The sequence below is a fragment of the Amphiura filiformis genome, chromosome 8, assembly GCF_039555335.1.
Source record: "Amphiura filiformis chromosome 8, Afil_fr2py, whole genome shotgun sequence".
In the NCBI taxonomy this organism is placed as follows: domain Eukaryota; kingdom Metazoa; phylum Echinodermata; class Ophiuroidea; order Amphilepidida; family Amphiuridae; genus Amphiura; species Amphiura filiformis.
Window position 1 is genome coordinate 11248380 of NC_092635.1, and position 14617 is coordinate 11262996.

At 35.1% G+C, this 14617-nt stretch overlaps 1 protein-coding gene across 1 annotated transcript in view; it reads left to right on the plus strand.

Annotated features, from left to right (window-relative positions):
• Nucleotides 1–14617, plus strand: part of LOC140158605 (kynureninase-like) — a 43822-nt gene that overhangs the window by 13661 nt on the left and 15544 nt on the right. The window contains exons 2-7 of the mRNA XM_072181765.1: nt 8259–8524; nt 8937–9060; nt 11078–11160; nt 11798–11859; nt 12404–12475; nt 13707–13781. Of these exons, the coding sequence (XP_072037866.1) occupies nt 8260–8524; nt 8937–9060; nt 11078–11160; nt 11798–11859; nt 12404–12475; nt 13707–13781 (681 nt within the window). The 5' untranslated portion in view covers nt 8259. The remainder of the gene's footprint in view (nt 1–8258; nt 8525–8936; nt 9061–11077; nt 11161–11797; nt 11860–12403; nt 12476–13706; nt 13782–14617) is intronic.

The window sequence follows — 14617 nt, forward strand, 5'->3', positions numbered from 1 at the left end:
AGTGCAGCTTTTCTATGTGGAACTGTTATCACAATCCCTCTAAAATTCCATATGCGATTGTCTCATCACAAAAAAAATCATATATTTGACTTGAACGGATTCGTCTTTCACACTGAAATAAGTCTGCTGGAAATTCACTAGATCTTCCAGAATTTTATCTTTATCGCCTTTGTTTCTGATGAAGACTTTATGCCTCGGTATATTCTTACACTGGGTGGCCAAGTTGATGTCAACCATAACGATACTGCGGTCGCTAATTCCCGGAACTAATTCAGCATTGACTAGGTTGTCACTGTTTGTTAGGACCACGTCTAAGATGTTATTACCTCTGGTTGGTTCAGAAACGTTCTGATGCAGACCATTTTCGGCAATGACCTGATGCAGGTTGGTTGCGACTTCCTTTGAAGCCCAGTGGTCAGGTTTGATACTGTTGGATTTCCAATCTATGTTGGGTTGGTTTACTTCACCAGCCACTATAACGTCCATTGTTTATCTTGTCCAATGAGTCTTGAAGCTCTTTAACGGCTTCATTATCATCATGCCTAGGCTTGTAGGAAGTCCCCATGAGGAGAGATCTTCTTCCCTTGAGTTCAATATGGTTCCATAAAACTTCGCAGTCACTGTCAAGTTCACGTCGGTGCGTAACAATCAGGTCTTTCTTGTCTTAAACCACTCCTCACACAGCTGGCTGGCAGGCTGCCTAAGCCCTTGAGACGAATGTTTTCATTTTAATGAGGTCAAACTGATGATGTTATACTTTTTCCCTGACCTCGTAACACATACATATGTCATCTGCCATAAAGCAGAAAAAATATGTTTTATACATGTACCTTACCATCTGCATAAAAAGAAATTAATTCTATCATTCAGTTGTCATGTGACAACACTGTACTATGCTTGATGATAATAATAAACCAATATTTTTAAAGCGCAATTTGCATCGCAGATGACCCATTGCGCTTTACAACTAAAACAGGAAAATGCACATACATAAAATATACAATATAAAATATACCCATACAACAGATTAAAATTACAAGAATGATGACACTGGATATCGTCACCTTCACAACCAAAATGCCCAAGTCACTACCACATGCCTCCCACCCGCAATCCAGATCCTCCGAGCAATAAACCCAAAACCAACCAAATCCCCACCCACACTCCCCACTAACCTTTGGAATTCATCTCTTTTGATGTATTCCACACGCCAATGAAGAACGCGGCCGGAAATCCCACCAATCACGGGTCTATCACTCAGAAAACCAAACCACTGCAACCGACGAGAAACAGGCACAATGACCCAGGCACCTTGGCCATAAAGGTGACGATATTAAAAACTACACCTTAAAAGTAATTTAAAAACAACCAAAATATTGCAGCAATGTTTAAAAACAAATTTGCCAATGTACAAAATCAGTATAAACATGGTAAAAAAGATACATTAAGAATTAAAAAGATGCGTCTTAAGCATTGCTTTAAAACTGTCCACAGAGGGGGCTGATTTGAGAGATAATGGAATACTATTCCAAAGTGCAGGGGCAGCAACCGCGAAAGACCTTCGCCCGTATGATATGTTGATGACTTGGGCTGCTTCAGCAGTTGCATGGAAGCCGATCTTAGAGAGCGTGATGGCATATATTCCTGAAGCAGTTCCGTTATGTAACGTGGGGCAAGCCCGTGCAATGCCTTGTACGTGAGAAGTAATATCTTAAAGGTGATTCTACTGTTCACTGGTAGCCAATGCATTTGGCGAAGTACTGGCGATATGTGCTGGCGTTTCTTGACTAGGGCAACCATTCTTGCGGCCGCGTTCTGTACCTGCTGAATCTTGCGGAGCTCACAAAGTCCGAACAGTACACTATTGCAGTAGTCCAGCCTGTAACTAACAAAGGCGTGAACCAATTTCTCTGCTGTAGCGAGATTGAGAAATTTGCAAATTTGTCCGATCTTCCTGAGAGCCAGATTTGCCGACTGGAACACAGAGTTTACATGAGAGGACAAAGTCAGCTGATGGTCAAGAATGACACCTAAATTGTGTGCTTTAGAAACAGGGCTAACATCACATGAACCTATTTGAAAAGAATCCAATGGCGTGATGTTCTTGACAAATTTTGATATGAAGGATTTCCGTCTTCCCATCATTCAACATCAGTCTGTTAGAAATCATCCATTGCTTCACATCACTGACACAATTCTCCAAGCGAGAAATAGCTTGATCTCTATTAACTGAATTCATGATCATATATACAGTTGTGTGTCATCTGCATATACCATAAGCTGCACTCCATCATGAGATCTTATAATATCTTTCAGGGGAGCAGTGTACATTGAAAAGCCAATGGGTCCTAGTACTGAACCCTGAGGCACACCGTCAGCCAGTACAGAAGGCTCAGATTGGATACCGTCGATGACCACTGACTGAACTCTACCGGAGAGGTACGATCTGAACCAAGCGAGGACAGAGTCGGACATTCCATAACGATTTTCCATACGTTGCAATAGCACATCATGGTTGATAACGTCAAAAGCAGCAGTCAGATCTAATAGAACCAAAACTACTTCACCATGCACATCCACTGCTTGCAGGATATCATTGGTAACGCGAACCAGAGCTGTCTCAGTAGAGTGATGTTTGCAATATGCAGATTGTCTATCACCATAAAGTTCATTGATGCTAGAAGGCTTGTACCCAGTATATAGAGTTGGTCACAAAATTTATTGGGAATACAGTATTTAAAAAAAAAATTTCATTAAAAAGGAAATTGTTTTACTTAAAAATTGAGATGAGCCAATCACAAATGTAGGCCATAGAATGGCAAAGTAGGTTTGCCTTAATTGTCCCAAATTTGGTGACCCTACATTGTCAATGACTTCATATAAGTTCTCTTAATTTGAATAACGCTACATGTACCTGTACTTGTATTTTTAAAACACATATATACGCTGTAAAAAAAGTTTTAAAAGTTTTGCTTGGATTTTCATGGCATTTTGCGAAGTATTAATTACATGCTAAGTACCATACTTTCAAATTAGACACATATGGCATATAGTCTAATTATGAACATGTGAAGACTACATGATGCTCAAAATAAAATATGTACAAAAAATCACTTGTTGCCAGACTGTGTAGCATTGTAAGGTAATGATGACAGTAATAATCTATTTCAATATGAATTAAGTTGAAACAACATTTGGGCTATTTTTTAAACTAGGAAAATATAAAACTTGTTTGATATATATCTTAACCATTTTCTTTTTAGAGCGGGTTGAAAAGAAAAATCCTTTCTCATCAGGAGTGTTACAACAGAATCAAATATGATTTTTTTTCATACACCAAGTTGGCAATATTATTCATACGTATTACAGTTAATTTTATTAGTGCATTGTGATAGTAACTTGAAAAAAGAAAACATATTTTTCATTGCTTGATCATAATTTGCTACAGCTATCTAAATAGTCAATGTCAGGAGTGTTGCACAGAATTGCACCCTTCTGTTGGTGTTCTTTTTAAATAGCCTTAAAATTATTTTCCTGAAGCCAAACTACTGTAATCATGATGTGAAGACCTTCATATTCATGAAATATGTACAGAAAAACAAGATTTTCACAAAATGCTACACTCCTGACAATTGTACGGTATTTAATTTAGTCTCAACAAGAAAATTAAATGAATGAAATTCATTTTTTATCCCTTTTTGACATGGTCATGTAGATAGAGTACATATGCCATGATAGGTTTTAAAATAAAGTGTCATAAATGTTATTAATTGGAAATACCAGTATTTTGTTAATAAAAGGGAGTAACATAGACGAAAAATGCTAATATTGTGTGACTTTATTTTTTCAAAGCATATAAAAATTCATCCCATCAATTTCGTATGATTTGAATGTGTACTCTTGTCACATGGTGGACACCACATTCAGTATATAATATTCATAGATTATGTACAGTGTGTGATTGGTGCATGTATATGGTCAATTCCAGCCAAAGCGGACAAAATTCTCTCTATGTTAACTTTCCACTTTAAAATGTCATTAATAAAGGAAATCACGTTATTGATGGAGCATATCATGTCACGTCCAATGTGCTCTCTTTGTGCATATGGTCATTTTCACAGTAAAGGGTGTAACTTTTGATTTTTAGGGTCAAAATTTCAAACCACTTAAATATGTTTCTGTTTACTGTAATCATGCATAGAAGCAACTTAAATTCGAGTAAAATAGTGTTTCAAGGCTTAAACCTTTTGATTTCTGATAAAAATTTGACATTTCCATAACATTTTGGTTAAAATCTAAGAAAAATGTATTTTACATAAGCTCAGAAAATTATGACATGAAAGCTGGAATACATGTGAAATCCCATTCCAAAGTAAGTCAACAGATATAAGTTAAATTTTATACCATGTTTTGCTATGTTTGTAATTGCAATTTTGAAAATTTTTAACATCAAGGGTCATTTGCAATGGAAATTTCCCAACCTTAAACATATTTTTTAAGTTTTAATTGGGTTCCTAAAATAATTTAAATGTCTAACTTCATGTACAAATACTACTTGATGAAAGGAACCTCCCAGCCAAGTTTCACAGAAATTGGAGTTATTTTTAGAATTGGCAATTCAAGCGATTTGTGTTTCGGAGGCTTCAGTTAACAACACAGGTGATCATAAAAGTAAAATATTTGGCTAACTACTACAAGTTGACATGAAAAAATAGGTAAAAAATATGACAATTACCAATTTTCATGCTTTGCTTCTAAGTATTGAATTTCAGTTGTGACAAAAATTAAATTATCACAGCAAGTCATTTTTTTTTGTTTCGAGGCTTCATGTTAACAATGGTTAAACATTGCAGAAGTAGTTTTTTGAAAACAACACTGTTGGGATCATCTAAGCTGTTATTTTCTTGTGTGTATTGAATCAATGATTCTATGCGGCAGATATTGTAGATTTATAACATGGTAATTTTTTCACCCATTTGTTAAGTATGGTGTTATTTGCATGTGAAGCCTCCGAAACGGGCTTTCTTGGATATCAGTATATTTTTCAAGCATTAACCATAATATCAATTTTTTTTAAATTTATGACATTCTGCACATATCATGCAACAATTACAATGCAGATATCAATATGGAACATACCAATTTAGATATGCATAGATGATAATTAAGCTTACTGTTGTTTCGGAGGCTTCATTTGTTTCGGAGGCTTCAATTGTTAACGGAAAGTTTGTATTAGGTCCCATTTTCAAACGGTGATATATATCTCCATGATTTAAAAACAAGTGACTTGAGGATCTAGTTTGCTACATTTTGATAAATAGATTGGATGAGCTCTTTTATTTATATTTGCCCAAGCTTGCTGAACAGTTTGTTTCGGAGGCTTCAAAAAAGTTAACGGAAAAACGGCTCTTTGAAGTCAAGATTTTATAAAAATTTTAAAAGCTTGCAAATCAACTAATTTTTGTTACCCATTTCAAGTTAAGATATCAATTGTTATGAATCAAGAAGAAGTGAAGAAATAACCAAGAATTATGAACCAAAGCTATACCCACAAAGTTTGTTAACAATTGTTAACGGAAAATGAAGCCTCCGAAACGACAAATATCGAAGTCCGGTTCTCAAAAATACAGGGCTGTTCACAATTAAATCTAATGTGGCAGTGTTTACTGAACATATGACCGTACTTTCAGGATAAGAAAATTATCCATGAACTAACTGAAGAAAACACAGGGTTTTACAAAATGTTACTGTTTTTACAGTTTTTCAAAATGGCAATATTAGGTATATTTAAGCCTGCTAAAACTGAACGCAGTAACTCCCGAAGATGATTATGCTACCCAAGGTAGCTGCTAACTAGATGACTTATGTGGCCAAAAATCATGGAATTCTGTGGCTTTATTAGAAAACTACGGATCAAAATGTTAAAAATCCAAAGTTACACCCTTTACCGTGAAAATGACCATATAGGCCTTTACTAGCAAGTCATACCAGGGGACAAGTTATGATAGCTTAAATGATTTGGCGTTACCCACGAATTCAAAGATAAAGCACCATATATGTCTTTGAATGTCCTTCAATCAAAATGAAATTATTACCGTTAGAAAGACGTTTGCATGATCTCTCATCATATGTAAAACGATTGAATTCCACCAAAGTTTGTGGACTCTAGAGGCCATTAAGTCAATTTCACTAATAATTTTGTTACCCTCGCATCAAAAATAAAATGATCGTTCTGAAAAATGTTAAGTGAATATGCCATAAATGACTATATCATGAAACGAAGTTTCGTTCTATAATTCTGAGGTCCAAGTGATTATTTTATGCAAATACGTTTTACCCATAAAATTCCATAAAATCAAATTTGACGTTACCCACGTATCAACTGTTACCCACGAGTCCAGCAAATATAATCGCCATAACTTAAATTAACATTTAATGACTTTGGACACTGAATTTAGTTTGACAAGCGCTTAAAATTGTAAATCGTAAAAATACGTTCACCACTTTAAAAAAGAATCTACGACGGTTTAAACTTTTGTTACCCACGAATCCCGAATACATGCTAACCTTGAAAAATAAGGAGATTGTTTATTTTAAGTTTAAATCAGCACATATTCAAGCCATGGGTATGCTATAATTTTGACAGTACTTACAGTCTATACACCTAAGAAACGCAAACCCCAAACGGTACTATAGTACTTATAACTTTACCCACGAATTCGGCGTTACCCACGAATCCAAGGATTTACTCGTAAATTATATGTTTCTTATGCATCTTAACATTTTGAAAACATGCGAAATAGGTTTCAAAACAGTCCTGTTTAATAGCGTCCTCTTGAAGGTATACTGAAGCTGCATCATGAAGTTTTGATTGATTATCCTAAATTACCATTTTTTGGGTAAATGCAATTAGTTAGAGAAACGGGAATCATTGAAACACAATGGAGGAATAACCGCATGGTGGTTTCCAACCTTCTGTAATAGTTTCTATTTTGCCGCTTACCAATACATACCTTCAAATATGTGTTACCCACGAACATTTTGGTTACCCACTAATCCCTACTTAAATTATAGTTAACAATGTATTGATAGTGTTTTAGTTCATAGGAACTGTCAAACACGAGTTAATAGAATATTGCTGCATGAAAATATGGAATGATTTTACTAAAATAATAATATAAAACTGTTTGCTCTGTCTATTTGAATTTGGCAACTTCATTATTCTCAAAACTTTTATACCCAAAATGCCATAATGATCCATTCTAAATATTCCATGTAGTCTGTATTTTGATTAAAATTCATTTTAGTGCCATTGCAGCCTGAATTATTGACATACGGAAAAGTATTTTTTATTTTTATTTAAAAAAATTAATAGGAATTGCTATTTTCCAGACGCTGTTACCCACGAATCCATCCGAGATCCTCATCCTGCGACGAGATACAAAATCTAAATTTATATTTATATGAAGCATTTATTCTAATCTTTCGAAATAATACAGTAATGTTAAATGACAACCACTTTGGAAAGAGTCGAAGAATTGACACAATCTTAACTGTACACCTGGTTCTTTCTTAAAATTTGTAATAACCAAAATATTTCTTTGTAGATATATGTAATAAAATTATATTTTACGTTCAAAGTCTTCACCGGTTTCTAGTGTATATGAGTCACACATAAAATATTGAAAGATATTAAAGAAAGTGAAATTTTAATGCGCACAACAGGTGAAAAATGCTTGAATTAAGTGGGTAACATGCATATGCGCATTTAACACTTTATTTGGTCTAGCAAGAAAAGTTATTTTTCAATCCGATGGCACTTCCACCTGATGATTCACTAGACATGATCGTCTCATTTGATAAGTCTAGAATTGAAAAGGAAAACATTTTCAAAATGGCCCCAGAGAGAATTTTGGCCCGCTTTGGCTGGAATTGACCATATAATCACACCACAAAACATGCTTATAGAATGCGCTATGTGTGATTGGTTGTGGTGCTCATATTGTTTATTGCATCCATCATTGAAGTAATGACTGAGGATTTGGTGTGCTGCTGAAAAGGTACACATATTCATGATGCAGACTTGAGTAAAAGTATGATTGCCCCATGCTATATTTAGTTAAATAAATTACAGAATGTTGTGTTTTTGGTCAATTTGTTGCTGTAATGCTTCAGTCTGTTACGGCTTACTCATGGTACACCAGTATAAATGTGGAAAACTATTACCAATTGTACATTTCAAATGCTTTAAATTTCAGAATGGCAACCCGTAGACCTCATCCCAGCAATGGCGAACCTTCAAACAACAACCAATCAGATGATGTCAGCGACCAGTCGCCACCAGCGTCAAAAAAGTTCAAGAAAGGAAAGTCACAACCTGTAGTGAAAATGCTGCAAGAATGGGCCACTGATTTTGGATGTAGTATCAATGATTTGGTGTTTGCACGCAGTATGGATAGCAGGGATACTCTCAAAGATGTACGCAATGACTTTATGCTGCCAAAGATGCAGGAATTACCAAATGGTAAGAGTCATCAGCACAGTGTAATATGCGGCGGAAGTAGGGGATGCCCCCCTACAATCATTAAAGGGAAAAAATAAGCAATACATGCCCTGTGCATCTTACTTTTTAGCACAAAAACACTATGTTTTGGGCCCAAATGGGGTATAATTGCAAAATTTTGTCATTTTGGGGAGTGTGTGGACTGGTCCATCTTTGCAGGGGCTAGAATTTTGGCCAGAATCCAAGAATTGATTCTCACAAAGATTCTCAAATTTGCATGGATCAACTTCACAGAATAGCCCATTGTATTACTTATCAAAAACTAATGAAAGAAAAATGTCATGGTCCAAATTGAAACATGATCTACATTATAGGTAGATATTTTTTCTTGTCTTACTATTCTTGATTTATTTGATTTGATTCATGTTTGCAGTTGATTTGTCGTTAGTCAACAGTCCTACAGAAGAATGCATCTATATGTGTGGCAATTCACTTGGTCTTCAACCTAAGGGAGTCAAGAAATATATTGATAATGAGCTCAAAAAATGGGCTCAAATGTAAGTAACATGTTATCACTGACTTTGAATTATCATTCTTGGGTACACATGGAAGGGGTTGGTGGTGATATATTAGTTGTGGGAACCAAGAAAATTGATTCCTTCAACACTTTGTTAGAAAGTCAGAATTAGCTAAGTCCTCATCCAGATGCTGAACAGGTGTTAGGGACCGTTCACAAACACTTGTAAGGGGGGGCCTGATGCAAAAAGGGGGGCCCTGAAATTTTTTGACCCTCCTAAGGGGGGGCCCTGAAAAAAAATGGCCACAATTTTTCTGGGAAAATTGAGTTTATATGCTTTTCTATGGGGTTGACCAATAATTTTCATGTCAAAAAGGGGGGGGCCTGAAATTTTTGAGGTCTGTAAATGGGGGCCCCGAAAAATGTTTGCGCTAAAATATATTTTTGCATCAGCCCCCCCCTTACAAGTGTTTGTGAACGGTCCCTTAGTGTGATTATTGATGATTTGCAGCATAGAAGTAGAAATTTAAATGATTGCAGTTGTTGTGAAAGTTTGCTGAATTCCTGGGGACCACTCACAAAAATGTTTCTACCAAAATAAAATGGCTGGTGTAAGTAACACAGCATATATATTTAACTAGGTTGACTTTCAAGATGTTTTTAAAAATCATGTTTAACTTGTTTAGGATCATTTAAAAAAAAAGACATTTGGTAAATTTACTCCAATGTGCATTATTTTGTTTAAAACATTACATGAAGGCAAAACTTGCGCAATGTTTTCTTGTTTTGGGGGTATTTTTGCAGCTAGGGTGTAACTTGTTTAGGGAGTATCATGCATGTATACACTATCTTGTACTGTCTTCCCAGTCCTCTACTCCCACTATTCAAAAGTAAATCAACTTCCAAAGCTTGTTTTTGAACGCAATGAACTTCACGTAGGCTGCAAAAGCCTAGGTAATATTTTAAAGTCAAATGTATGATGGGCAATTTAATTGATTTTAGTGAGGAGAGTCATAATTTCTAGCTAGAACACTGTCCTCATTATAGCAATTTATTTTTTTTAAGCCTAACATTTTACTGGGAGAAAAATATGCCACATCTTGTTAAAATGGTTTATAAGAAAAATATGACCTTTCACCTGATAACCAAATCTGCATTTTGATGCGGTAAAGTGGGAGATATGTTATAAGTATTTGTTAAATTTTGTGATTATGTGATAAACCAATACCAATAAACCAATAAGTCAAATATTAAGATATCAGGATGTCAATCTGGTCAAGCACATATTTGACCTGCCTACTTTTATGAAACAATAGAGATACTAAAAACAACATTCATTTGTTTTATTCTGTAAGTGCATGATCTAAGGCTAGGAGTAATTCCCGGGAAATCAAGTGACGCTCGAAATTTATGATACCCCGGGTACAAAAACCAGCTGCTGGATACCTGAAGGTCATTATTTAATATATTTACCAGTCTTTCACTGGTTTGGTTTTGCATGAAAGTTAGTATAAAATTTTAATGACCCATAATTTTAGTTGAAAAACTGGTCCAGTCTGTGAACCCTGCTCCAGAAAATCTGATTACAAGAAGCCAGAGTTCAATGTCAAACACAGATGTTGTTTTAACTTGTTTATATTAAATATTTTGCAGATATATATTTTCAATAAATAACATTACTACATACAGGTATCTTGGAGATCATTTGACAAAAAGTGCAAATTTGGCACCACACTTTGACTTGATCCCTGGTGATCGATACTTGAACCCCGATTACCCAGGTACCCCCCCAAACAAAATAGGGTACCCTGGAGCATAAAAAAAAAAAAAATGAGGCCTTAAGTGATCACTCTCATGGCAGGAATGAAAATTTCTGGTTTAAACATGAATTCAGACTTTTTTGCTTCCAAAATGTATGTGTTTTGGGTTCCTCCTCCCCCCCATCCCATTTTGGTTCAATTTCAGGTGTTTTAAAAAATATATATATTTTGTGTAGGAAATCTCTCATTTTCCCTCTTAATTTGACTGACTTCATATTTATTTTTGCTTTGTTCCAGGGGAGTACATGGGCATTTGAATGGTGATCTACCATGGGCACTATGTGATGAGAGAGTGACTACTGATATGGCCAAATTAGTAGGTAAGTTACAAGCACTCTTAGAGGGGATCCAATTTTACACTAAATAAGAGCAAAGTGACAAATCTGTTCCCTGTATCGCAAGTCTTGAGAAGAAACAGGTTTGATAACAACAAATGAAGTGTGTGTCACATAAGAAGCGAAAGTTCCATGAAGAAATCAACATTTATCTTACAGAAGATCTGTGGCAAAACCTAGGATGTAAGAACAAGGTATGACATTTTTTTAAATTTCTCATGACAAGCAGCAAACCACAAAGCAAAAAACCTCACAATCACAGTACAACTGATAAAAAATCATGCAGTGTGGTTTAGGGAAAAACTGGTAATGGATACTTTGTAAATGTCAGGCCACTTAAAAATAATATATAAATAAATTTTTTAGTGGAAGTTGTCACATAGAGGGCCGTTATTTTAATCCATCTACATGATTTATTGCTTTCTCTATATAAATTGCATATATCTTTGATTTTGATTTATATGTTATTATCCGTATAATATCCTTGACATCTTGTGTCGGCAAAAACAGATTTATCATACTCTTTTGGTTTATCTTGATATACTGAAAGTAACAGCATATGGGGGACACAATCTCATGAATATGTAAATTGATGTGTAATTTATGCATTAATTCGATGCAGGTGCCAAAGAAAGTGAAGTTGCATGTATGAATGGATTGACAGTGAATCTACATCTAATGATGGTAAGTGACAAAACCTGAAAACCACGTAATTATGTTTCATTATAATGCAGATAGGACTTAGCTTACCAAGAGAGCATGTTCATTATGCATGCTGTGCAAATTTTGTAAAAATGAAAACATGCATTTTCAAGAAGTAGCCCTTTCAATAACCATTACAATGTTATAATGATGTTTTTGAAAAATGCCAATAAACAAGTCTGATTGTGTAATTTTCTTGATTACTTAACATGTACATTTTATCTGAAATATAAAGGACATGATAGGCTTTTATGAAAGGTATGATTTTGATACAATTATTAGGGGCTTGAAAGTGTTTGCTGTCAGGCAAGTGAGTAAATCAAGTCAAAGAAAATAAGATAAAGAAGGAACAAATAGAAAATTTCAGCTGTGTGTAATTTTGTCAACTTAGTGGGAGGGAATATAGAACAAGGAAAGAAGCCAACTATCCTCATTAACCTTTCATAGGGTTTCAATTTCAGAAAACGTTTTTCTTCAAGATAAGCTGATGTAATATTATGTAATAACTTTGTGTTACTCTTTTCAGGTATCATTCTACAGACCCACTAAAGAGAGATATAAAATTTTGATAGAAAAACATGCCTTTCCAGCAGACCATGTAAGTGGACTTTATTCTTAGTTTCAAATTTCGCAAGAATCAGAGAATTAATTTGTAATTATTCTGCTAAACTATCTTGCATGCATGGGTATCAGTGACCTCTACACATGGATAGCAGGCTCGCACGTAATAGGATAGTCGCCGATTGAAACTACTGACTATAGATTTTTGCCCTCCCCAATATGGCAGAGGTCAGTGAGTACAATACCTGTTACAATCACCTGTTAAGCGGTATTGATTCTTTTGTACTCCATGCATTTGCATATCTTCTGGAGGACGATTTGAACCAATTTCTTTTTTTACAGCGCTTTTGGCAACAAATTTTTGTTCAATTTTAATTTTAATTTCAATTTTAATGTATACCTTTATACAGAGTTGGGTGGGGGATTTTTTTTTTTTTCATCAGTGAGGTGAAATTATTTTTGCCCTCCCAATATGGCAGCCAAGTGGTTTCAATTTTTTGGCCACCCGTTGCCCTGTTATCCATGTGTAGAGGTCAGTGATGAGTATCAATCATGAGACAATGTCCCCCCTTCCACACACTTTTTGGTCACTTTTTGTTCATTAAAGTCACTTTTGGCAATTTAAGCCAACTGCACCTTCCTACTTTTCAAGACAGATTGGTGCCACATGCCTGCATGCAGTAGGTTAGAGCATTTAATCAGTTGATTTTTGCCAAATGTGATAATCAATTTAGATTCAGGCAAGGTGCAATGAAATTGAGCCCCTGGACCAACAATTATACATTTCTTGTATAAATAGCTGCTATAGTTGCACAAGGTCTGTGGATATGGAAATTGAGATCTCTAATTGAATGAGGTCGTAAAGAGATGATAACTCCCTCTCAGAAGATTGTGTCTAGGGTGAATAATCAAAACCTCTTAATGACTTCCAGCTCTCAATTTTCTACACCAATTATTGATTCATTCAGTTTTCTTGCGGGTTGATTCATTTATAATTGCTTGCATTTTCCAGCATTTTTAGTGACAATTTTTTTATAAATATAGCAAATATCATGGGATTTGTTTCTTGGGTATAAAATAGGTTAATAAATGCATATCACTTGTTTCTCGAGACATTGTGCGGGGATCTTGCATTAGACGTGTCAACATCTCAGTACATGTGCATTATTTTGTACAATTTCACTCCCAACAAGTAATGCGTATTTATTAACTTATAATTTATTTATTCATGTATTTATTATTTCTTTTTTTTTTCTTTTCTTCTTTAGTATGCAGTAGAATCACAAATCAGATTACAGGGTTATGATCCAAAGACAAGTATTATACAAGCCAAACCAAGACCTGTAAGTATATATATCATTTGTGAAATATTATGATGTCACACAGATGATAACCATGGGAACCTTTTATTCTTATGTCCACTAAAGAAAGCATGAAATATAACATGGTAATCTTGACTTGTTTCAAGGTTTCCTGACCTTTATTTCAGCCACATTTATTACAAAACATTCTTTACATTCACATACCTTTATTTAAGTTATATCTAGATGTACAGAAGATTATTTGCTGTCATGTATTAAATATTTGCAGACCTACAATCGCGGTCATAATTGTTAGAACACTTTAACATGGGTACTTCAAATATGTCCCCCATTTCCCCGATCAATGTTGGTAGTTGGTGTTTTTTTGGTCATGCACCCCTAGAAACATCCAACATTGATTGGTGGGGCAGGGGGAGGGTTGTAGAAGTAGGGAAGGGTTCAGACTTCACACCAAAGGAAGCAAAATTTTAGTGTGTCAAGTATAACAGAAATGGTCACATGTCATAAGTTGGGTATGCAAAAAGGGTGGAGGGATTACACTTTTCTGAAAATTGTGATACAAATTTGATTGGCTTTCCGTAACCCCATATCCTACAGCAGTGGTTCATACCTCATTTTAAGCCTAATGTTATACTCTTTCAATCTACTGAAGCATATAATTATACATTATTCAGTAAAAAAATCACATCAGTTAAAATGAAAAATGCCAGGGGTGGAGGAGCAGGCGGATGTGGAGCAGGCGGATGCGGGAGTGTGCAATAGAGCCTATGTGAAAATTCACATGTCAGCATTTCAAAACTACCGGTTACTTTTTCAAATCTAGTGAGGGTATGATGTATTGACAGCTTTGAATGTTG